Raw genomic sequence first — 24,652 nt, 5'->3', positions numbered from 1 at the left:
GGAAGGTCCCTAACGGTAACGATTTTTGAAAAACTAAAACAAATGATTTTTTTTTATCAAAATCGGAAAAGGAGTTTTATGAGAAAATTAAACTTATCCAAAATTGGTATATGAAAGGTACCGTTATTTTATGATCCAAATAAATAATTCCAAGAACTCTTCTGTATATACAGGGTCCAAAAACTGCTACCGATAAAAATCGATACTTGAGGTAGAATGTTCTGATCTCAAAATAAATAATTTTAGCTGTTTTTTTCTTTTACAAACAATTGAAAGTAAAATGCGTATAAAATAACGTACAAAAATCACATTACATCGTATAGGTCGCAACAAATTGTACCGCAGAGATTATTTAGTATGTTTTTGGGATAAATACCAGTCAATAGTTTGAAACCAATTTTGCAGCTTCGAAAATCCTGTGCTAACTTTGTGGTACGCGGAAACCGCAAAATTGTCTAAATTTTTCAGGACACTTTTCAGCTTTTAAATTTTAAAGTCACTAGAAACCAATTAAAGTGCTATAACTTCAGGGAAAACGCAGCTCTGTAGGTAGGCTCAAAACTTGATCACTTAAAAATGAAAAATATTTCAAAAAATTATACAAAGCAAAATTACTGGCCTTGTGTGTCAAAGGCGTATAGACGTGACTGGTGTCAATTAAAAGCTGAAGGCATACAAAAAGTGAAGTTTTTTCAAAATTTGTATGTGTGAGTTATAGATATTTAACGTGTGAAGTTGATATATGAATGCATTTTTTTCCTTAAAAATAATTACATGAATATTTGTTTGGGATCGGGTCAAAATTCTGGCTTCAAAATTCTGCTTTTTTAACGAAAATTCTGTTTTTTTTTATTTATAGTCCCTGCTTTTCAAAATTCTGCTTTTTAAAATTCTGCTAGCGTTATACTTGAACAAAAAAATTCTGCCAATTCTGTTTTTTTTTTTATAGCATATGCGCTGAATAAAGAAAAATACAACTCATTAATGTAATTCAACATTGGTAATTTCCTAAATTTTTTTTGTTTAAGTGTCGCAAATATTTTTTAAAATGCATAGACTGACTTTCTTTCAAATAAAATCTATAACTCATTGGAACCGATGTTGTTGATACAACATATTACTTTTCTTATTCAAATTTTTGAATATTCATCTTTATTTGATAAATTAAAAAATTTTGAATTATTTTCGGAAATGTTTAGTATTAAAAACCTTTTCTTAATATTTTCAATTTTATTTATTTATAAAACAAAAGTTAATATGCATTCAAAGAATGACAAATTATGTAGGTAAGTAATCAAATAAGTAGATAATCTTTCAAGTAGATGATTTTTCAAAATTCTGCAAAAAATTAAAAAAGGGTTCGGAAAATGTTAAAAAGCGCGTGCTTTTAACATTTTCCAAACCCTTTTTTAATTTTTTGCAGAATTTTGAAAAACAGAGTTTTGAAAAACAGAATTTTGAAAAGCAGAATTTTAAAAGCAGAATTTTGACCCCGGCAGAATTTTGACCCCAACCCTATTTGTTTTTCTAATAAACGACATAAAATTTGGGAGAAAGTGTCATTATAATCTTTTAGTTTTCTCGACATGAATGATCTGAGATGAATAAATTTGATGGTGAAGGATATAATTGATATAATTCTTTTCTTTTTTAAGGGATAGATCAATTTATTGCTCAAAAGCACTACATCAACGCCTATTTTGTTCAAACTATTGTTAGCAAAAATTCATGTTGATGAATGATGTTCCAACTTCATCTTAAACAAATATTTGTGTGAAAAAAGCTTAATTTAGCTCAATAAAATGTCTATATGTTAAATTTTAAAAATAGATTTTATTTGAAATCATGAAAATTTTGTTTTTCTTTTGTTTACATAATACCAAGAGCACGATCTCGAATAGACAAGGTTCTTTCCTGAAGTCAATTCCAAATCCAAAGAGAACAGCTACTGACAATTAGTGAGAACTTTGTTACTAGAAACAATTCAATTGAAATGCTCGCTAACAAAATAAAACGAATCAATATCTATTTCGAAAGATAACAAATAAAACAAATACTTGTAATTGTTTTTGGTTTTGAATAAATATTTTTTTGTTTAATTTAGAAAAATAACAATAATATTTGTTAATTTGAAGTAATTAAACCTCAGACATTGGAATAATAAATAAAAATATATCTCAGAAAAAAAAAATGTGCTTTTGCTAGAAGTGTGTTTATAAAAATAATCAAAGTGCTTTTTGAGAGTGTCAGAAATGCGCGAAGAGGAGGAAGATGATGCTTCCGGAGGTAGATATTTTGATTTTTTTCGAATATATTCAAAAGTGATTTTTTAATTGTTAATTATTATCATCTATCTCGTGCAAGCTTTTTCAGTGTCTGTTGTTTTGTATCTTGTTGCCGTATCGATCGTTCTCCTCAAATCGTAACACATTGCCATAGATTATTGCAATATTATTGACGCGCTAAGCATCAATTAAACTGTTAGTTGTAAACAAATTTTTACAAATTTTTTTTTTCAACTTTTTTTTCCGTAAGCTAAAAATAGCTCAAGATATTTTTGATGTTTGTTCTTTTTGCAAAAAAAAAAAAAATTTTAAGAAAACAATTAAAAAGAAAAATTTTATTGTTGATTTAAATTTCAGCATTGCGTGAAATGATGTCGTTAAATTTGTTCTTCTTCTTTGTGTATTGTGTTGAAAGATGTCAAAACCAAGTGCAAAATTGGCTGTCTTTATTTGATTGCAAACAAAAAATATTAAAATTAGAGTAGTGTAAAAATATTTAGGAAAGAATACATAAAAGTAGTCGTAACTCAAGTTAAGGAGTATGTATTATTTTTTTCATAGCCGTGATTTTTCTCAAGTGAGCCTCTGAGGAAGCTTTTTTACTTGAGGATTTCCTCAATTCGCATTTATAAACAAAAAAATTGAGGAATTTTTATTTTATTTTCAATTTATTGAAAACCAGAAATCAAAGCGAAATCTTATTGTTTTTGGTCTTTATCTATGATTTTTCTTGATTCTATCTAAGCAAAAAAAAAGTGGTAGAAATTAATTTTTCTTAAAATTTTATGGAATTGATCAAATTTTGACCATCAATACATAATGGAAAAGCGATTTCTTATCGCAAAATGTTAGGTAATTAAATTTTCAAAGCATAATTATAGCTCTAAGATATCCTTAAGATTGGAGTTAAGATTTCCAAAAAAGTTGATTAAAAACTGAATACAAAATTTTAGAAGGCACAGAACGTTTTTCTAAAACTTAAAACATTTTGTTTTTTTTTTTTTCATTTTTAAACCGATGAGGGTCATGTATTATATCCTTAAATAAAAATTATAGGTGTTGTTGAAAACAATTTTTCTGATTTTTCCACTTTGCTGAAGAATATTTTATTTAAGTTAGCAATGATTTAATATCAAGAGAAATCACTGTGTATTTCAAATATCAAATTCATTACAATTTTTTAAAATTATTTTTGATGTCTTTCAAATTGATTGAGAAATTTTAATTCATTGGTAAAAAAAAGTCGATTTATTTTTCTTAACTTCGTTCAAACTTTGTGTCCATGCTACTTCGTTGCCGAAAATATTTGTAAAGTGACGTCTCATCTTTGCTCGAAGATAATAAGAACTGATCAAGAAAAAATAGCATGTTGGAATGATAGCTTTAGATTTAGATGTAGGTAAAGGTATTTATTTTGCATATTAAGTCATTAAATAAAATGCATTTACAAAAAGAGTGCAACAAAAATGGTAGGTTACATTTTATAAGATTAATCACATTCAACCTATTACACAGGTCTACAAGGGTTTTGGTGCCGAGACTATGGTATACTTTTCAATAGGTTTTCGAATCTGAAGTCAGAAATATCCTATCAGCTCCCGTTTTTGGAATATTACCGTTAGAAGATGTAAAAAAAACTACTTTTGAGGTTATGATTTTATGTGAAGACATTTTTTTTTTTTAATATAAATTATAACGGTTTCTATAAACACTATACTCCTTCTTTCAAGATCTTTTTAAATCTTTTCGATATCTTTTTATTGTTCGAGATATCGTCAGTTTTTTGGCTTATTGTAATGTATCAAACAGATATCACGTTTTCATCTCCTTCTTTAAGATATCTCCAGCAGTAAAAAAGATATTGCAAAGATTTAAACAAGTCTTGAAAGAAGGAAAATAGTTCTTATAGAAACCGTTATGACTTATATTTTAAAAAAATTCTTCAAATTAAGGCATAACATCAAAAGTGGTAAAAAAAACGTTTTTTTGCATTTTCTAACTTTAATATTTCCAAAACGTTAGCTGATAGGATATTTTTGACTTCAGATTCGAGCAGGGGCGTACACTCCCTTGGGGCAAGCGGGGCGGTGCCCCGGGGCCCCCGAACGACCCCAGGGCCCCCACTGGAGACAATGCAGAGAAGGAAACTGTTAGCATAAATTGAGTTACGAAGTAACCAGGGAGACAAATTATGTCATTCAGTGTAATGTATAATGCATTGGTAGCCACACAATATATGTATATTGATTTTAAAAAAAGGTTACCCCAAGGGCCCCAAAAAAATAAACTGCTTTTTTAAAAGAAAAATTATAATTTTATCTTAGGGCCCCAAAAAATATTACTTGAAAAATCTTTGCCACCACAAATAATACAAAAATATTATTTGAGGATCCTCAAAAGTAGTTCAAAACAATCAAATGGAAAATTAAATATAAATTCAGGGGCCCCATTATTGGTGGCATTCCGAATATTACTTCAGAACAGAAGCCCCAATACCTATTAATTCTTGGCTCCAAAAAATTATATTATATTTTAGGGGCCTCTAAGCACTTAATTTTGATGCTCTAAAAATAATTTTTCAGAGGCCCCAAAATAAAAAAAATTATGTCTGATGATGGAAAATAAAATATGTTTTTATTACTTCAAAACAGAGGCGCCAAGAACTATCAATTTTTAGCTAAAAAATTTTTATTTTAGGGGTCTATAAATATTTAATTTTGGGGGCCCCTAGTACAAGTGTTTACTACTTTTATGAGAGACATTTTAAGTAAGTATTGCAAAGTGCATTACGAACATATTAAAACATTAAAATAAACCTAAAAATAAATAGGCCATACAAAAAAAAACGTAGGGGAAGGTGGCCTAAAATGGCCCCCCTAAGGAAAATGTCCTATATCTCGAAAAAAGTAGCATTCAAACTTGAATGCTATATACTTTTCAAACTTTAATATATTACTCTCACATTTTTTTCATTTGCGAGTTTATAAAGTTCCAAAAAGTATTTAATTTTTTTAATTTTCAAGACGTCTACAAATTTCACTGATCAAATTTACCCGGGTAAAATGGCACACTGTCCAAACATACGTGATTTTAAATGCAAAATTGAGTCAAAGGGCTTCTTTTCCATTTTCTTGGAACAAGTGGTGCTTAATCCCCCCAGATCTTTCGAGTCATTCAAAACCCAGTTCATGTTGGTTGCTCGTCTCATTTTTGAAAGTTTGCAACTTTCAGTGTTTTGGATGCTTTTTTCCAGGTTTTTGACGGAATCAAGGGCTTTCTTCAGTCCAGGACTTCCTCTCTGTACATTGTTCATAAATAGCAGCTATTTTTACTTTAAAAAATAGAAAATGTGAAAAAAATTTAAAATGACATGTGAAATAGGTATGCCATTTTACCCGAGCACTAAGTAGGCCATTTTGCCCATTTTGAGTTTTTTTCAATTTAATTTTTACACCAAAAAATTTAAAATCGTTTTAAACCAACTTATTTCAGTAAATTAATAAGAAATACTTCATGCGTACACACATTAACTTCTTTTTCCAAAATACAATGTTTTTTATACTTTTTTTTTGCAAAAAAAATTTCACAAAATTTGAACGAGTGTACTTTTTGATGTGGATAGAGACATTTTGACCTGTCAAATTTCAAAAAATGACTTGCAGTTCCTGAAATTTCGTATATGTTGGTTTTGCCAGATAAACTAAAGAATCGCGTTCATAAAACTTTCTAATTATTTTCGATTCTACGATTTCTAGAAAGGGGGCCATTTTACCTTGGGGTGCCATTTTAGGCCACTTTCCCCTATGGCGTATACGTAATTTTTTTTGTAACTAAGGGGCCCCCAAATATCAAAGGGGCCCCAAAATTTAGTCTTACCCCGGGGCCCCGGCGACTCAACGTACGCCACTGGATTCGAGTTCAACACACCGAAAACCTTCAGAAAATTATATTTTGGTTCATGTGGGGAAAATATTGTTAGTTCCAAAATAAGTCAAAAAAACTATTTTTTCGAACTTTCTAACGGTAATATTTCAAAACGGGAGCTGATAGGATATTTCTGACTTCAGATTCGAGTTCAGCACATCAAAAACCTATAGAAAAATATATCATAGTCTCGGCACCAAAACAAAAAAAATTAAATTTTGTAGACCAGTGAAAGAGAAATTTATAATTTGAATGAATAATTATTCATTCAAATTATAAATTTCTAATTTGTTCGTGGTAGAATTTTTAACCGTGTATTCTTGGTAAAAATAAGTCCTTAAAATCTTAAATGAACAAAAACTTAAAAGTCGGGTATTATTTGATATATTTTTGCATTTTTGCTAATGTTGCGTTCGACACTTACATATACATATGTCCAAAAACTTAGCACGTTTATTATAAGCAACTGTACCAAAAATCGGGTACGATATGACACACAGCTTGTGTATGGTTACCGTACTAGTACCTACTTAAATGCATTTTTAAATGAATTTAGAAATCAGATCAGTGACTTAAATAAAGTCGAAACAGAAAAAAAGATAATTTGTAAGTTATTTTTTTTGTACTCTATTATTGTTTAAAAAATCTACATATTTGAATAAAGATTTATCCTCCAAAGTGCCTTCAAAAGTTGCTATCTTAAAATAGTTACAACGAAGTTACCTAGTTTTTGTATTCAGGTGACTTTCCATGGTTTGAAGAAAATTGCTTTGGCAGTAATAAGTTGTAACTCGAGTTAATTACCCCATAAACAGGCAAATCTTCATTCTAAGCATCGCTAGTTATAGTATTCTGATTGTAATCTAAAGTCATTTATTTTTTTTTTTCGAGTCCCAATCTTCTCCTATACTTAGCAGTTACAACTTACAAGCATTTATCGGAATTAAAAATCTTGGATGCAGAACATTATACATGGTAGAGATTAATTAAAACCCAAAACAAACAAATTTAAAATCTCTTTTTTCCTTCTAATAACGAAACGATTAATATTTCGTTCAGTTAATGTTGTGTGAATATGTAAAGACTTTCATGTTTTATCATTAACAATTTCGTTCGAAGAATTGTTTAGTTTATAATGAAAATGTTCGTTTATGATTTCTTTCTGGAACTTTATGAGTTTTTTGTTTCCCATCAGGAGTATGCAAGGCTTTTAGTAGGATACGATGTCTGGGGTATTGCGTGTACAATATACTTGTTTGGGATTTTAAATATTCCGAAGAAGAGAAAAATATTTCTATTAAAATTCCTTGACCTAAAATATAAAGATTTAAATTTCCTAAGGCGATAAATATCCAAAAAACATTTTTGTTCAATATGATAGTAAATTAAAATATTTATTTTCTTCTTTTGCTCTTATTACAGAAAGCCCTTCAGGGTACACCAAACTGGCACATCAATTTTGGTTTTCTTATCCGCCACCCGGCGCTGGTGGAGGTTCTTCGAGTAAGTATAAAACATTAAAATTTTATTACCTCTTTTTAGTATGAAAATAGTATACAATAAATATCTCAACTTAATCATGTTCTTTAATTAACATTATTATAAAATGTTTCATTTAAATGTGGTTATTTGTTGTTGCTATAATTGTGTTATTTTATTCATAAAGGTTTTTTTTTTTTTATTACTCTGACAAAACTGGTCGTTAATCGTTGCTCATTTTCTTTAACTGTTGCAGTTTAAAAAAAAAAACAAACATTACAGAAATAATTCAAATAAGTGTTCATTTATTTATTTTTTTTTCTTTTCAAGTTTTTCAAAAAAAAAAAAAAAATGTTATAAACTTTTTGGCAGTTGTGGTGTGAAATTTAAATGTTTAATGTTTGCAGTTTGGTCAAGCAATTTAAAACTTTTAATGTATTTTATTTTATTTTTTTACAAATCAATGTTTTATGATTTTGTGCTAAATTTATAAACTTTTGCGCTGCTACGTTTAAAGAATTTATTTTAAATTATTTTGTTCACGCTGTTGCAATTTTATAAATTTGATATTATGATCTGTTAAAAAAGAATTTGATAGTTTTTCCTCAAAGTTTTTCTTGCTCTTCAGAAGAATATTCGAAAAGTTTAGTTTGGGGGTATATTAGAAGCCATAGTTGACGGATTAACATACATACGAGTATATGAGTCTGAAAAAAAACATATAAGACAATTTTTAGATGAACTTTTGAAGCAAATTTTCATTTAAAATACATTTATACGAGCTTTCAATTCATGTAATACGCATGGAAGGGTTTGATTCATAAGCTTCAAATCAACCCTAAAACCATAACAATGAAATTGAAGGAGTAGCTTGAAAATTAAACACTAAAAACATAGTTTAAGTGTATATTGAATTAGTAGACATGGGTATATCGGGTAAGTCTAAGAATCAGCCAACATCTATTTTCATACCACTAAATGGTTAGGGTGGTCCACTCAAAATTTTGTTTTTAAATTTTGTTTGGAATGATTTTTTTATGAAATTTTGTGTGCATATCGGCTAAGTCTGAGATTTAGCCGATATGCACATTTTCCTTTATAAAATTGTCCGCTCTACCAAAAAGCTATTATTAATTTTTTTTTTTTTTTTGATTTACCCCAGCGTTTCGAAGTTATTCAACTAATTTTTTCTCTTTTTTTCCGATTTTTTGACGAAATTATTAGGTTTTTCAAAAAATTTGGCAAAATGTTCGAATATTTGTATTCAATGTTGTGTTTTGGTTTCACAGATCCTGTTATATAACTCTCAAACCCCTAATACTATCATATTATATTTCTTCAATAAATTCGAATTACCTATTCATTTTTTCAACTAAAAATTATTTTAATTAATTTTCGCGTCCGTTTTTTTTTTTTTTTTATTTTATAAATGCAATTTTGTAGAGCGTTCAATTTTATACAAGAAAATGATTAAATCTAGCCTTTTTGATGAACCATTAAAAAGATAAAAAATTCTAAACACAAATACACAATCTTTCCCATACAAATCGTATGGGAAATAGAAATTTGCGATGCGGCGGTACTAAATGTTAACATTAAGGGCTGAAACTTTTACAGTATTTTTTTTTTCGTCATTTCCAACAATATTTTCGGTAATGCTTTGAACAAAAAAAAAAAATGTTTTGGAATCAGTCTACTATACAACCTATGAGACGAAAGCTTAAACGAAAAAAAAAACTAATTTTGACTGCGCATTTCCTCAGTTCTATTGAAAAGTTTTATTATTTGTGGAAATAACATTTTCAATATATAATTATAATTAATTGAGAAATGGGACTGCACTGGGAAGCTTTGAATTAAAAAAAGTACTATTAAAATCGGTTCTCCCTGTCGAAAGTTCTGAGGTAACAAACATAAAAAAGAGTACATGTGCAGTTTTATGGGTTTATGCGTTATAATAACGAATTAAAATGTTTGGCAGCTTCAAGTCACGGCTTTATATTGTTTTCAAGGGTTTCAAAAGAGTAAGTTTTCCAACTTAAGCTCTATCATTTCCTTTAAGCTTGAAAACATCGATCTTGATAATGAGATCAAGTGAACTAAAAAAAACACATTCTTTTATTTATAAAGACTTATATTTGATTTTGTGACAAGATTTTTTTTTTGGAAAGGATTGACACACAAAAATTGGAAGTACCTAAATAGCAGAAGAGGCGTTACGAAACGCCACGGCGCGTCGGGACAGCTAGTTAAAGTACAGGGTCAATGTGGGTAAATGTAAACAGGGGTAAATGAGAACATGGCTTATAACAAGCTTCAGTTAAATCTCTTTGACGCATAAATAAGTACAAATTTTCCGTGAAAGATAATTTTTTAAAGTGCCAAACAATTCGTTAGTCTTTCAGAAATATTAAATATTTCTGCAGATTCAATTTAGTCAATGGGCACGTTCAGGAAATATTAGGGACTAAATATTTAGGCAACGTCATTTTCTGAACGGATATTTGAGTAAATTGACTAAATTAGTTTGGATATGATGTTATTGTCAAATTTCGAAATTTAATTAAGACCGCATGGGGCAAACACTGAATTTAACTTTACTTTAATAAATAAATAATATTAATTATAACCGATAATGCACTTTTAACTCGTTTTTCACACAAATAAATTCAATTTTGCTAACGAAATTCTGTAATTAAAAACAATCAGCTGTCATGTTGACAAAAAAAAACTTTCCTAGATTATTAGGTAAAATTTTCTTGCCTAATTTTCCAATTAGCTTTCCAATAAAATTACCTAAATTGGAAGGATTTTTTTGACAGTTGGCCAATCAGAGGCCGAGAAATTACCTAAATATTTAGGCCCTAACGTTTCTGAACCTGCCCAATATAATTTGCAAATACTTTTTAGTTTTGAATTTTGATGTAGATTCTATGTGAACAAACAAATTTTAAAATACAGGACATTTATGCCGATTTGCATATTGCAGTGTTTACATTTACCCCAGAATATTTTTCATAATATAATAAACAACGTATTCTGGGGGTAAATGTAAACATATATTTTTGCTGAAGTTATTGGTTTTAATAAAAATAAAGTATTTTTAGTCAATTACTATTGCTAAAGTGCCACGGAGTCACATTTTTAAGTAGCCAACACCATCATTTTCAGTGGATGATGTTGCAAAATCGGTCTTTGACGTAAAAAAAAAATATATATATGACGTTCAGAGCTGCTCAGGATGCATATTGGGTGCCTATGTAAAGAATGAAAGGAAGAAAACAAAAACTTTTATTGGAATTTGAAAAAGTTTTTGTCAAATACTTTCTTGAACGTTTTTCAAGTCGTTATCCATATCGCTGCCTCAAAACTATAATGTTCTATGTCGAAGAAATGGAAAAAAATGACTTTTTTATATCAAAATTTTCGTCTTTTCAATGACTACAAGACTGTGTCCACAAAAATTTTAGTTTTGGCTTAATACAATATTTATGGCCAAAACAAATATTCAATTTTCGGATATAATGGCTTATACTCAGTACTATAAAGTTCTTAGTTGACATAGAACAATTTGCCTCATTTGAACCCCATACAAAAATGACTACTTTTAAGTTACATAGAACATTTTACATTTAAAAATTAGCTGCCGGACTCCAAAACAAAATCCTTTAAAGCAAGTCGATTATGGCTTTTTTGAAAAAGTTACTGACAGTAATCAGCAATAGTTTGTAAGTAAGGTTCACTTGAATGTTTATTTAAATAATTGCTGTGTAATTATATTTTTTTGCTAATTTCTTGGTAAATACTAATTTGAAATCTTTGAACTTGCTTGGGCATGATGCACTTCATTAAATTTATGGTTTGTAATAAAAAAAAATAACAAAAAGCTTAAAAAGCAATATAATTACTCCAAAAATATTGTTTGTCTTGACTGTAAGTTGGTTATTTTCATATACCATACTCATTACTATAATGTTGTATGTCGAACATAGAACAAAAAAATCAACTCGAAATGCAAGGAAATGAAATAAATGTTCTATGTCAAAACAGAAAAACGTTAATTAAACAGATTTCCAGCATCAAAAAAGAAATTTTAGCATTTGAATTGATAGATTATCCAGCTACGGTAGTTAATTTTCTATTTTCATGCAAAAATACATACATAAAGGGTGAAATTCTGATACTCCAAACTTTGTAGTCGATTTTCTCGAAACATTTTTTTGAAACATAGAACATTATAGTTTTGAGGCAGCGATATGATAAAGAGGAAATTCTAAATTTTAAATCAGTGTTTCTGTTTACATTTACCCCGAATTTGTAAAAAAACACAAACATGGTGGAGTATTTGTAAACATGCCATATTTGACAGTAATTTAAACAACTTGGGAAATATTTGTTTATATTTATAAAAAAGAATTGCCATCATTTCACATTTGCATTTGAAGATACCTGTCAAGTTGTTCCGTGAAAACATATTAAAATCTAAAGTCAAAAAAAAAAAAAAAAGACATGAAATTGTTTAAATTTACCCACATTGACCCTACAACTGTTTGTATTAAATGAAAACAAAGTTCAATAATTTTTAAAACAAAGTTCAAAGCCAAAGAAGTAAACAGCGCTTAGAACTTTCATTTTGGAACCACCATTTTTAATAAAAAAAAAAAGTTTGAAGCATTTTCGTATTTATTATACTAATATGCTTCATTTGCCTTTTTTTACTATACTTTACTTGTGTCAATTTTCCTAAGTAAAATTTTCGATTTTTATAACAACGATGGATAAAACAAAAAAAAAATAATAAATTGGTCCCAGGCGTAATCACGACCTTACCCCCCACAAGACGTCACGCGGAAGTAATTTTTTTTTTTATTTTTGAACTAAAACCATTTATGTAATGAATTCTTTTAAAATTGTCTTATTATAAAAAGTCTTTTAAAATGCTTTAAGTGTATTATACTTTCGAGGAATATTGTGGGTTTTAAGAGTGACCATCGTATCTGCATACTTGTCTGGATTTATGAATAAAAGTCTAGTTAAGACTTTTGCAACTGCGCATGTTTCTATAACTTAATTAGAACAACGAACCTCGGACTTGCATATGGAATGTTTAATTGCCACAAGGATTGACCCGAATTTCGTTTTCCTATCTCACGAGTTTTTATATTATAAAAAAATTATAAACATTTTAAAGAAGTTTTAATTGTGTAAGAGAATATTTTTAATTCAAGCGACAAAAATTGGCATTCACCAAAACCACTAAAGTATGAAGAAAAAATTGCTAAAAAAATATATTTTACCTAAAATCAAGAACTTTTCGAATATCACTTCTGAAAGAGTAGGTTAAACTTTTGAATCGAATAAAAATTGTATGTGGTTCTAGTTACCCAGTTTCTAAAATTAATTTTATAAAAAAAAAAAAAAAAAATTATTAAATTTTCAAAAAAAAAAAAAAAAAAAACAAGAAACTATCACTGGGTCCTTTCTAATTGCAGTTTAGTGAGTTTTTTATTCGTAGGATAAAACAAAAAGCAAAGCAAAGTTAAGCGGTTTCACTTCACAGAGATGCAATTCTCATAGTGCGGATGTAGTTTGCTTGGAGGTAAGGCACGCATTTAAAAGTATAGGATGATACTTTTAGGGATGAATTTAATGCCCTAATGAGTTTTTGATGCGCTTTTTTTCTACTATTTACACGTTTTTTTTTTTCATTTCTGTTTTTTTTTTATTATATACATTTTATTTTCTAATTTCTATTTGTTTTTATTTTGCATAATACACGTTCCGTAAAATGTAAAATGTTAATATACAAAAAAAAAAAAACACTTTTCAAAGCACACTGTACTAGCTTGTAATTTTCATAATGAACACTTATTATTATAATTAAAAAAATAAAAAATGCACCATAACAAAATTTGTGTGTTAATATTTTGTTGGCTTTTGTGTGTAGGTATAATGAAAATGTATAGAAAATAATTATATTAAAACAAAGAGTAAGGTTTAATTGAAAAAAAAAAACAACAAGATAATTAAATTAATGTTTTATATTTGATTCATTGGTTGATGAATATACGAACAAGTAAACAAAAATCAATTATGGAACAATTACATATAGCATAAAAAGAACTATTCCATAGTATTCTCAGGGCTCGTAAAAAAAAATAACATTCGCAAAAACATTCAGATATGACCTGAACTCGAAAAAAGGTTTTTCCAAATTCCGTCTGTCTATATGAATTTTTAAAACCTGGAAAAATCAATTTAATTTTACAAAAAAGTTTGAACTTTTATTATTTTTATAGCAATTTTTTATAATAATAAATCTAATTATTTCTGTAGGCAATTAGGGCTATACATAGATAAACTCAAAGTCGTCCTCTGCCCTCCATCCATGTCATCAACTCCAAAACAAACAATATTTAATGCACCTCTTTTCTTCCAAAAAAAAATTAGGCACTATACAAATTGGAGAATTCAATTTTTGTTGTTTACAATACTGAAGCGTACGGATTTTGGAAAATGAGATACTATCGTGAAATTTGGTACAGATTGTTATCAGACACGGTAATACCAACTTATAAAAATTTAAAATACTTGTCCCTAGCGAAATGACAATTCATTTCGCTGTAAATCGAGACATAGTTTCTTTATCGCAAGTTAAAGGGGATAGGAAAATTTTGCTTGTATTTAAGGTTTCAACTCAATAAAGTATGATACATATTGGGTGAAAAACCAGTGCATTTAGGGTAAGAGATGCCGGGGACTTACTTGTTTTTAAATAAAATGCACAACTTGGTCGCACTTTACCTACATTTTTTTTAAAGAAACAGTTGTTTAGAATTTAAAAACTTTATGTGAGCATTTATAAAAGAATAATTTAAATTTAATTTTAATATTTATAACCATTAAATTTGCTTGCTTTTTATATTAAGAAAACATCGTTTTAAAAGGTTTTGACCTTCAAAATGGTTTTGAAATTCAAAATTGTTAAAGTTTGTATAAACCTATAAATTTCTAAACACCGGTTGAACAACGACGTAAGTGCAAATTTTGAATTTTCTGAGTTAAGTATGCCATAGTTTCAAGAAAAGGTATTTCCTTCCGATGAAACAAAGACCCAATTGAAAATGTTCTATTTGTATCCAGGGGGCAGAAATGTCTTTGGACCGTTACATTGTTTTCAAACGTTTTCAAAATGTTTAATCGAGTTTTCTGAAGAATCAACATTTTTGCACTTACGTCGTTGTACCACCGGAGGTGCGAAAAGTCTTCCATTCTAAATAAAAAAATTTAAAACCAAGATTCAATAAATTTTATGGATCCGTTTTTTCAATAAAAAAAAAAAAAAAATTAAATGACACATCAGAACCAAGATTCAATAAATTTTATGGACCCGTTTAAAAAAAAAATATATGTAGAAATATAAAGAAGTTTTTCAAAAAAATTAATTATTTCTTTTTAATTTTATGGTTACTTAAATGCCTTTTTAAATGTTTTATCAAAATTGGTTGAATATTTGTACACACACAAAATTTAATCAAAATCGTTAAAGCCGGTTTTGAGGAAAATTGAAATATTTCAACTAGGAGTGAAAAACTTGTCGTTTCTACATTTGACCTTATAGTACAGGTAAAATAGGCATTTAAAAAAAAAAATTGTTACACTCATGAAACTTGGCAAAAAGTTTGCTTTTGGGATAAGAACCAAGGACAAAAAAAGTCTATAAAAAAAGTTGGGTGGAAGGGTGTTTTTTCGCGGACACGAGGGAGGGGCTGAAGGTCAAAAATATATTGAAAAAAATTGTTAGTCGAATATCATCATATGACACATGTTTTCAAGGTATTTTTCGATGCTAAATCTAATGACATAAAAATAAAGTCAATACGATTGCTCTAAGGAAAGTTATAGCCGATTAAAAACAAGGTTGCTTGTTTTTTGACTTCAACAGGTAAAATATAACCAAAATCCATGTAAAAAACATGCTACACTGATGAAATTCGGGATGAAGGTTTTTTATAAAGCAGGGACAAAGGATTCATAAAGTTCTTAATATTATTTTTGGTGAAAGGGTGTTTTTTTGAAAGGTAAAGTTGTGTGTGAGAAAGGTATCATAACAGCTTACTTAAATTTTATTAATTTTAAAACTTGGTGAAAAAGTTTTGGAATTAAGAATCTATAAAAAGTACAAAATTATCTTGAGTGAAAGGGTGTTTTTTTTCAAGAAATGATGAAATTCGGAATTAGTACCACAAAAACTGGGAAAAAATTGTTACAATGAAAATTGGTAAAAATGTTTCATTATATAACAGAAACCAAGAACCCAAAAAGTCTATACAAATATTTTAGGTTAAATAAAATCAATGGTATAAAAGGTACCCTCACGAAATTCAATAAATATGTTCTCTTTCTCATGGGGATTACGAATAAAAGAAATCTATAAATTTTCTTCATGTGAAAGGGTGTTTTTTTTTTTTCAGATGTAGAGAAAATATGGGTATAATTGGAAAAGTGTGCAATACAAGAGTAGTACTAGTGGTATCCTATTAAAATTCAGGAATTATGTTACTTTTAAGATAAGAAACAAGAATCTAAAGTGTCTATAAAAATATCATGGTTAAAAGGGTGTTTTTTTTTTTTTTTAGTGAAAACAAAAATGATGAATCACCCTTATGAAATTTGGTGAAAACTTTGAATTTGGGATAGAAAGCAAGAATAAAGAGTTTTAATAAAAACAATTTTGGTGAGAGGGTATTTTTTTCGAAGAGACAGTAAAATCTGCAATTGGTCCCAAAAAGCCAATGATTCATTTTATTTATGGTTTTGATGACAAATTAAACATTTATTGATAAGTTCTTACACGTTTTACGCGAGATCTAAATCTCTTAGTAAAAAGATGGGCCACTGTGGCGTATACGTACCTTTTTTTTCTTAAACATTGAAATAATTACTAACAAATCTCTATCGCTAGTAAGGTAATTATATTAAGTCAATATGTGATCTTTCGAATAATGATCATTACTGGTCACTTAAGATTTTGTAGGATGTAATAACACGGACTTGATTCTTGATTTCAAATGCGAATGCAACAATAGCTGTTTTTTTTTTTTTGAGTGTCCGCAGTTGGGAAATTTAACCTTTTTTTGTATGCAGTCCAATGCTCAAGTTGAGTGAAAACATAAAACAAACCCACTGGGAAAATTTCAATTTTGCCATTTCTCCGTTTTTAAAAGCTCAGAAAATCAAAATAAAATATGAAGAAATCTTATTTAATGGTTTTGCTTATTTACCATACTTGAACACCAATTAAGAAAATGCATTAAACCTCAATAACCAATTTCAACTAAAATTCTACCATGCCAAGTATGCAATTTACCTATTATTTAGAATTTCTGGTGGTTTCCTATAATTTACATATCATCGCACTTAGTAGTTTTGGTCGCACATTATAGTAGATAGACTTTTGGTTTTGGAAGGAAATGTCAAATAACTTTCAATTAATTCCATCACTCCATAACAGACCCAAACAACTTTGAAATAAATATAATACCAATTCAAGGAGACGCGTGTCTTTTACCTCTTCCAAAACACCACAACCTCTCTTTCGTTTAAGTACACAATTATCTAAGGGCTATTGGTAAATAAAATTGATTTTCTACAATTTTCTTTTCATACAAAAAGAACAACAACACAAAAAGAAAAAGAAAAAAAAAAAAAAACGTGTTATTGGAAAACGTATTATAAGCTCTTAAGTAGATTGTATTGTCTCTTTTTTTACGCTGTGTTGATAGGGCTTTTTCCATATATAGTATAACCATTGATTGTTCCTCTGTGGTAAGTAAACCTATTCGACTTGGTTGGTTTTGTTTTTTTTTTTTTTGTTGGTCAAATGTTTACCCGGAAACTACCACCTTTAACGGGGGTTATATTTTGTTGTTTTATTATTTTTTTTTTTCAGGTTTTCTTCTCCTTAGAATCATTCAGTTTTTGATTTGAATTGATTTAAGTTGAATTCGAGTAGTTTTTTTTTTGTTTTTATTGTATATTGAATAAATTAAATTGAAACATGTAATTTTATTAGAAATTACCTTTTGATTGTTGAAAAAGAAAATGCCACGTCCAAAGCTATCAAAATATTTAATGGTGGTGCGAGTTGCGAACCGGATAAAACTTGGTGTGTATGTGTTATTGCGGTTCACCTTTGACATTGTTTGTGTTGTCAAATTAAAATTCAAAACCTATTGAGAGAATTCATAAAAATTATGTTATGTATTATGTTTCATAAAAAAAGAGTGAAAAACGTGTTGAAAAAACTAAACCCTGCGTCAATCATTTAAGGCAGTACAATTTTGTTCTATTATGTGTTAAATAGATTTTTTTTAACTGAAATTGCTCTCGGCTTTTACAAACAAAAATTGAAAAAAAAAAAAAACAGCTATACACATTTAATTACCATTTTTTAGTGTTATCTACATGACTGAGGATAGTAAATAGAACTCTTCCTTTAAAACAACTTGTTGAGTATGTGTCTTTTATGTATGTAAGCTTGTTAATATACAAGCACATGTCAGGTTTTGTGTTACACATAGATTTTTAAGGAATCCTACAACTCGAAGTAGTTATTTGGGATGTCCTTTATTTATTTATATAATTTACTTTGTGCATTGAAACGCCCGCTTCGATTGAAAACTATTTTCATTTTGCATCGTCAAAACTCAACCAATCAATGAACAATTAATGATAGGACAAGTTATCATGGACATAGGAAACATTTTATCAAGAAATAACAAATAAAAATAATAACGTCTACCAAAAAGTGTCTGGATAAATTATTATTTACTCAAAATAATTTTTTTTCCAATCGAACCTTGTGAAATTTCTCTTGGTGTGCTGCTTATTGATATGTGGAGTGAATGTCAATATGAATAATTGATGGAAACTCAAATTTATCCTCTGTAGTTGTATTGTAGCTCAAACTTTGCAGAATTTGTTCAAGATCTATTCACTTTTACTTAAGCCACAGGCTAAATTTTCAGAGCTTTTTTTTTAGTGTTTCACTGCAAAATTAGGACAGTATACAAGCTAGAGCTACAACAACACCATTGCAGTTACTGAGATAAGACTTCTGTTCACTGTCAAATTTGTACTTTTTTCTGTAAAATTGTAAGAAAGGATGAAATGGAACTTTATTAAATAACCAGAATTACATGATTCTTGGTGGCTAATTGGCACTTCAACTTCTTTAAACCTTTTCTTGTACTTATTTTTTTTTTTTTGAATATAGGTATTACAATGCGTATGCGTTGTACATTCTCATATGAAGTAATTTACAGAAATTTTTGGATTTTTAATATTATATTCAGATGTCGCGAGGTTCTACAAAGGTCTATTTTTAATTGCTTAAAAATATAAACAATGGCTTTGACAAAATTTTGTTCACATGAAATAACTCAAAACTTTAGTTATATAATTATCAATTTTTATTTTTACTGATGATCAAAAAAGTATAGATTGGCCCTTATTGTTCGATTGAAGATGGGAAGGAAAATAAAAGACTGAATAAAAGTCCAATTCAAAATCAGGAACGTTTAAATGTTTATTCCTCAAAATTCTTAATATTAATAATTCAGATACAAAAATAGAAAACGAAAATATTTATAATATTCGACAGTTGAAAATATACAAAACATATTTTTTAAGCACAGTACTTTGGAACAAGTATATTCTGTATTAACATAAACAAATATTCTGATGTATATCATACACATGATCCAGTCCATATCTTCAACATACCGGCCCCGCTGATAGATCATCAGAAAGAAAAAAAAAAAAAAAATTGTTAATGCATAAAGATCAACCTTGCCATTGCTAAGTGGTGATTTCTGGCCGCCACTTACTCGGCCTACAATGACAGGGTTTTCACTCTAAGCCATTAACTCAAGAATACTTCTTTTGTTGATGCATTGATTTTAGTAACACGATTTAATTGGGTCACAGTCTGGTAATAAGCATATTTTGCTAATAGGTCTTTTACATATTCCATTAGAGTTTCGGATTGATACAACTCTTACAACATTATCCAATCCAGGATGAACTGCAACAATTCGACCTAATTGCCACTGAATTGAAGGTATTTGATCATTCTTGATTATAACCAAATCATTAATGCCGACATTTCGTTCCATTTTCAACCATTTTGGGCGTGATTGTAAACGACCTATATAGTCTTTTTTCCATCGTTTTACAAATCCTTGCTTCATTTTTTGTATAAGATCAAAACGATTTAAAGGACTTATAGTTGTGTCAATCAAATTACTTTCTGGTGGAGAAAATAACTGTTCACCAATAAGGAAATGTCCAGGTGTTAGAGGTTCCAAATCATCGGGATCGTTTGTAAGTGGACATAACGGTCGAGAATTCAATACAGCTTCGATTTGACATAGCAATGTAGATATTTCTTCGTAAGTCAAGGTAGATGTTCCAATCACTCTTTTAAGATGGTATTTGATGGATTTAACTCCAGCCTCCCAAAGACCACCAAAATTAGGTGAAGCTGGAGGAATAAAATGCCAAGAGATATTTAGATTACTCAACGTTGGCAAAAGGTCCTTTTCAACAGTTTTTTGGAATTCCAATTTATTACGTTTAAGGATCTTATCTGCACCAACGAAATTAGTTCCGTTATCACTGTAAATATGAGAACAGTATCCACGGCGAGCGACAAATCGATAAAATGCTGCAAGGAAAGATTGTGATGACAAGTCACTGACTGCTTCAATATGAATTGCTTTAGTACAAAAACAGATAAAAATACATATGTAGCCATTTCTTGAAGTTATTCCTCTTCCTTTAGCTGGACGAATGTTAATTGGACCAGCATAATCAATGCCTGTATGAGTAAAAGGACGAGTAAACTGTACTCTTGGAGATGGTAAATTACCCATTAGTTGTTGACAAGGTTTTGGATTATGACGAAAGCAGGTGATACATTTATTTATCTCAGCACGTACAGCATTTCGAGCATTCAAAATCCAATACTTTTTTCTGATAAACGATAGAGTTATTTGAATGCCACCATGAAGAGTATTTGAATGTGCTTGTCTTATAATAAGATTCGTGAAATGATGTCGAGCAGGTAAGATGATTGGATGTTTCCGTTCAGTAGATAAATTAGACTGTTCTAATCGTCCTCCAACAACTATGATGCCATCAGAGTTCTTTTCTGGATTCAGTGTAAGGAACTGTCTATGATGTGAAAAATTCTTTTTCGAATTCAAATGCTCCAGATCATTAGGAAACGATAAAGCTTGCACAACTTTTATCCAATAGAGTGTCCAAATTTGAATATCTTCGGTAGATATAGGTTTAGTTATGCGATTAGATTTTTCTTTCTGACGTGCGTTAAAAGCAAATCTAGAACACAAAACGGATAGCCTTATAAGCTTATTAAAAGTCGAAAATCTTTCGATGAAATCATCTGAGACCGTGATTGTAAGGATGTATTTAGTTTTTACTTCGGCAAATATTTCATCATCATTGACGTCGTCATAAGTAGTATTTAAATTCAGGATTTGAGTATCGTTTTGCTTTAAAATTAATGGTCCTTCCCACCACAGCTTGTAATCAATCAGGTCATTGGGATACATTCCCCTGGTAGCACAATCTGATGGGTTTTGAGCGGTTGGAATGTGATGCCATTGTTGAACAGATATCGTATCCAAAATTTTGGACACTCTGTTAGCAACGAAAACTTTCCATCGATTGACATCCCCATTCAACCATGCTAAAACAATTTTAGAATCTGTATAAGCAAAAATATTTTTGTCAGAGATATTGATGTTCAATCCGGATTTTATGTGTTTCAGCAATTTGGTGAGAAGTAAAGCTCCACATAATTCAAGCCTTGGTATGGATAAAGGTTTAACAGGTGAAACTTTAGTTTTTGATGTCAACAGCGTAACATGTATAGAGCCATCAGATGATATTGTTTTTAGATATACAACAGCTGCATAAGCATTTGAAGATGCATCACAATACGCATGTAATTGAAAAGAATGGTTAGTAGACATTGTTTTAAGCCATCTCGGAATTCGAATAGATGGCAAGTCTTTTAGACCATTAAGGAAATTTTGCCAGTCATTTTGTAGTTCATTGGGAATCTCATCATCCCAATCAAGTTTAAAAAACCATAAACGCTTTAAAATGATTTTAGCGACAACAATAATGGGGGAAATCCAACCACTTGGATCATATAACCGGGCAATAACGGACATAACTGATCTTTTTGTTTTAGGTAAATTGGTAAGGTCAAACTTCAAACTGAATGAAAGGTTATCTTCAACAGGTTGCCAATAAATACCGAGCGCTTTAACAGTTTCGTTTTTATTGAGAGATAAAAGTTGTTGAATCTCACGAGCTTCAGGTGGAACTGATGATAATATCTGGGGACAATTACTTGCCCATTTTCTTAATTCAAAACCACCTGCTTTCAAAAGAGTATTTAATTCATTTTGTAATTTAGAAGCATACCTTGAATCATCTCCGCCAGAAAAAATATCATCTACATAGATATCGGTTAAAAGTACTTTTGCAGCTAATGGAAACGTTTCTTGCTCATCAGATGCTAATTGATGAAGAGTCTTGATAGCTAGATATGGTGAACAGGAACCTCCAAACATCACAGTATTAATAGCATAATCTTGCATTGGTTCATCTAGATTGTTTCTCCAAATTATGCGTTGAAATTCAGCATCGGCTTGAGGCAGTTGGATTTGACGATACATCTGTGCGATATCTGCGCTGAATGCAACTTTGTGGAAACGCCAGTTCAAGATTACATTGATTACGTCATTTTGTAAAGCAGGTCCAGTAAATAAGATGTCGTTTAGAGAATTTCCATTTGTCGTCTTTTTAGACGCATCAAAGACGACTCGCAATTTGGTAGTTGAACTATCTTCTTTTATGACTGCATGATGCGGGATATAATTGCAATTATATGATATCGAATTAGGAGTGAGATTTTCTATATGGTCTTGTTCAGTAGTGGAAACTCGATGCATATGTCCCTGTTGGACATAATCAGCCATGACTTCCTTATATTTTGAGTAGAGTTCTGGGTTCTTGATAAATTTTCTTTCTAGCTGCAATTGACGATTTATTGCTCCTAATCTTGATCGTCCTAAAACAGCAGATTTATCGACGTATGTTTTGAAAGGTAAACGAACAATAAATCTCCCTTCTTCATTACGACGATAAGTTTCAGCATAAAATGATTCACACCATTTTTCATCCGGTGAAAGAATGCGTTTGTCTGGGACACTCTCCAGTTCTAAGAACTTTCGAAACATGGAGTCAATATCGGATCGCAAACAAAAATTGGAAATTTTGATATGTTTCGGTTTATCGAAGTTTACTTGGCCTAAGATAACCCATCCAAGTTTAGTTTCTTGTGCGATTGGATCATTACGTGAACCTCTTCGTAAACCGTTCATCATAATTTGAGCATAGGAGTCTGCCCCTAAGAGAATATCAATTTTCCCAGGTGAATTAAAAGTGGGATCAGCTAGTGGTAGTTTTTCGAGATGAGGCCAAGATTGAAACGGTATTTTAGAAGTCGGTAAACGACTTGTTATCTTAGGCAATATAAATGCATCTACACTTAATAGCAATTCATCACTGGTTGGAGATATAATGTTAATAACAGCGCTACTTCTCGATTTTGTCTCAGATGTAGATGCTAGGCCACTTATGTTCGCACGGATTGGACTTCGAAGTAACTTAAGGGTTTGAGCAGTTTGTTCAGTCATTAGATTTGCTTGTGAACCTGAATCCAAAAGTGCTCGGAATCGATGCATAGTATTGTCGTAAGATTTGACATGTACTATGATGGTTGCTAATAACACTTCGCTTTGACTTGATATTGTTGGTTTAACGTGAAAATTGGCATGAGCATTATCTGAATAGGTACTTATTTTGGATGTTGAGGTTTCAGAGGAAGGTAATTGTTTTGGAAAATGAATAGCAGGATTGTGAAGCAAAGTATTGTGACGATTGCCACATTCAGCACAATTACGAATACTGGTACAGTTTTTCATCTGATGGTTATAGGCAAAACAGTTAAAACAATAATTTTGTTTTCGAATTACCTGTTCTCTGTCTGTAGTCGATAAAGCGAGAAACTTTTTACATTGACGGATGACGTGATCACCTTCACATAAACAACACTTGATTGATAGTTTTGATTCTTTCGGAGTCTTGAAGTGAAAAGCTTTTGGTTGTTTGGATCTGTTGCTGTTGAAATTATTGAATCCTTGAGATGAGTCCTTCATAGATGATTTAGATACTGACTTCTCCCAATTGGATTTGTTCGGTGTCATTTCTTCAATGGTGCGAACTCGAATTTCGATGCAATCAGATATTTCTTTGAAAGTCGGTATATCTTTCTTTTGACCAGAAGATTGCACCCAAAATTCTCGTGTATCATGAGGAAGTTTTTCAGCCAGATAATACACTAGTATAGGTTCAAAATGTTTCAACTCAAAACCAAATGATTTTAGAACACAGATACATTCTTTGGATACATTTAGTAACTGAGTCAAACTTGCGGCATCTTCAGACTTGATGATTGGCAAAGAAGAAAATGATTTCATGTGCTTAGAAAAGAGAATACGATTGTTTTCGTACTTCTCGCATAATAAATTATATGCCTCTTGATAATTTTAAGCTACCAACGGAACTTCTCCAATAATTTTGAGGGCATCACCAGTCAGAGAACTCCGCAGATAGTAAAATTTTTGGATACAATCGATGGATTGGTTTTCATGAATCATAGATTTGTACAAACTGTTGAACAAGGACCAATTACTATACGTGCCGTCAAAGGAAGGAAGTTGGATTTTCCCAAGATTTACTTTCTGGCTAGGTATAGTGTTTAACAGTGTTGGATTCATGGTTTGATTTTGTATCCCTTG

The 24,652-nt window shown here is 30.0% G+C and overlaps 1 protein-coding gene and 1 long non-coding RNA gene across 3 annotated transcripts in view; one reads left to right on the top strand and one right to left on the bottom strand.

Annotated features, from left to right (window-relative positions):
• LOC129912218 (uncharacterized) overlaps positions 1-14,476 on the top strand; it is a 75,266-nt gene extending 60,790 nt beyond the window's left edge. Inside the window, exons 2-3 of one of the 2 annotated variants that reach the window (XR_008771784.1) lie at positions 7,632-7,712; positions 14,139-14,476. This is a non-coding gene — a long non-coding RNA (uncharacterized LOC129912218). Of the gene's footprint in view, positions 1-7,631; positions 7,713-8,018; positions 8,325-14,138 lie in introns of those variants that run through there. The other variant, XR_008771783.1, reaches the window with a different exon arrangement.
• A 5,175-nt stretch (positions 14,477-19,651) lies between these two features.
• LOC129909547 (uncharacterized) lies at positions 19,652-24,396 on the bottom strand. The gene is made up of 2 exons (XM_055986621.1): positions 22,212-24,396; positions 19,652-22,148 (listed from the first exon to the last, which is right to left on the bottom strand). The coding sequence occupies exons 1-2, from the start codon at positions 24,329-24,331 to the stop codon at positions 19,652-19,654; spliced, it is 4,617 nt and encodes a 1,538-aa protein (XP_055842596.1). The 5' UTR covers positions 24,332-24,396.
• Positions 24,397-24,652: the final 256 nt, after the last annotated feature.

The sequence above is a fragment of the Episyrphus balteatus genome, chromosome 2 (assembly GCF_945859705.1).
Source record: "Episyrphus balteatus chromosome 2, idEpiBalt1.1, whole genome shotgun sequence".
NCBI classification, from domain to species: domain Eukaryota; kingdom Metazoa; phylum Arthropoda; class Insecta; order Diptera; family Syrphidae; genus Episyrphus; species Episyrphus balteatus.
The sequence above is the reverse complement of the archived record's forward strand: the minus strand, read 5'-3'. Positions and strand labels throughout refer to the sequence as shown.

Bases quoted from the DNA above. Each gene is read 5' to 3' on its own strand.
- LOC129909547 (XM_055986621.1), bottom strand. From the start codon at position 24,331: ATGAAATCATTTTCTTCTTTGCCAATCATCAAGTCTGAAGATGCCGCA. The intron at 22,149-22,211 runs GTATGCTTCTAA...TTTTGAATTAAG, and splicing joins TCTGGCGGAGATGATTCAAG to AAAATGGGCAAGTAATTGTC.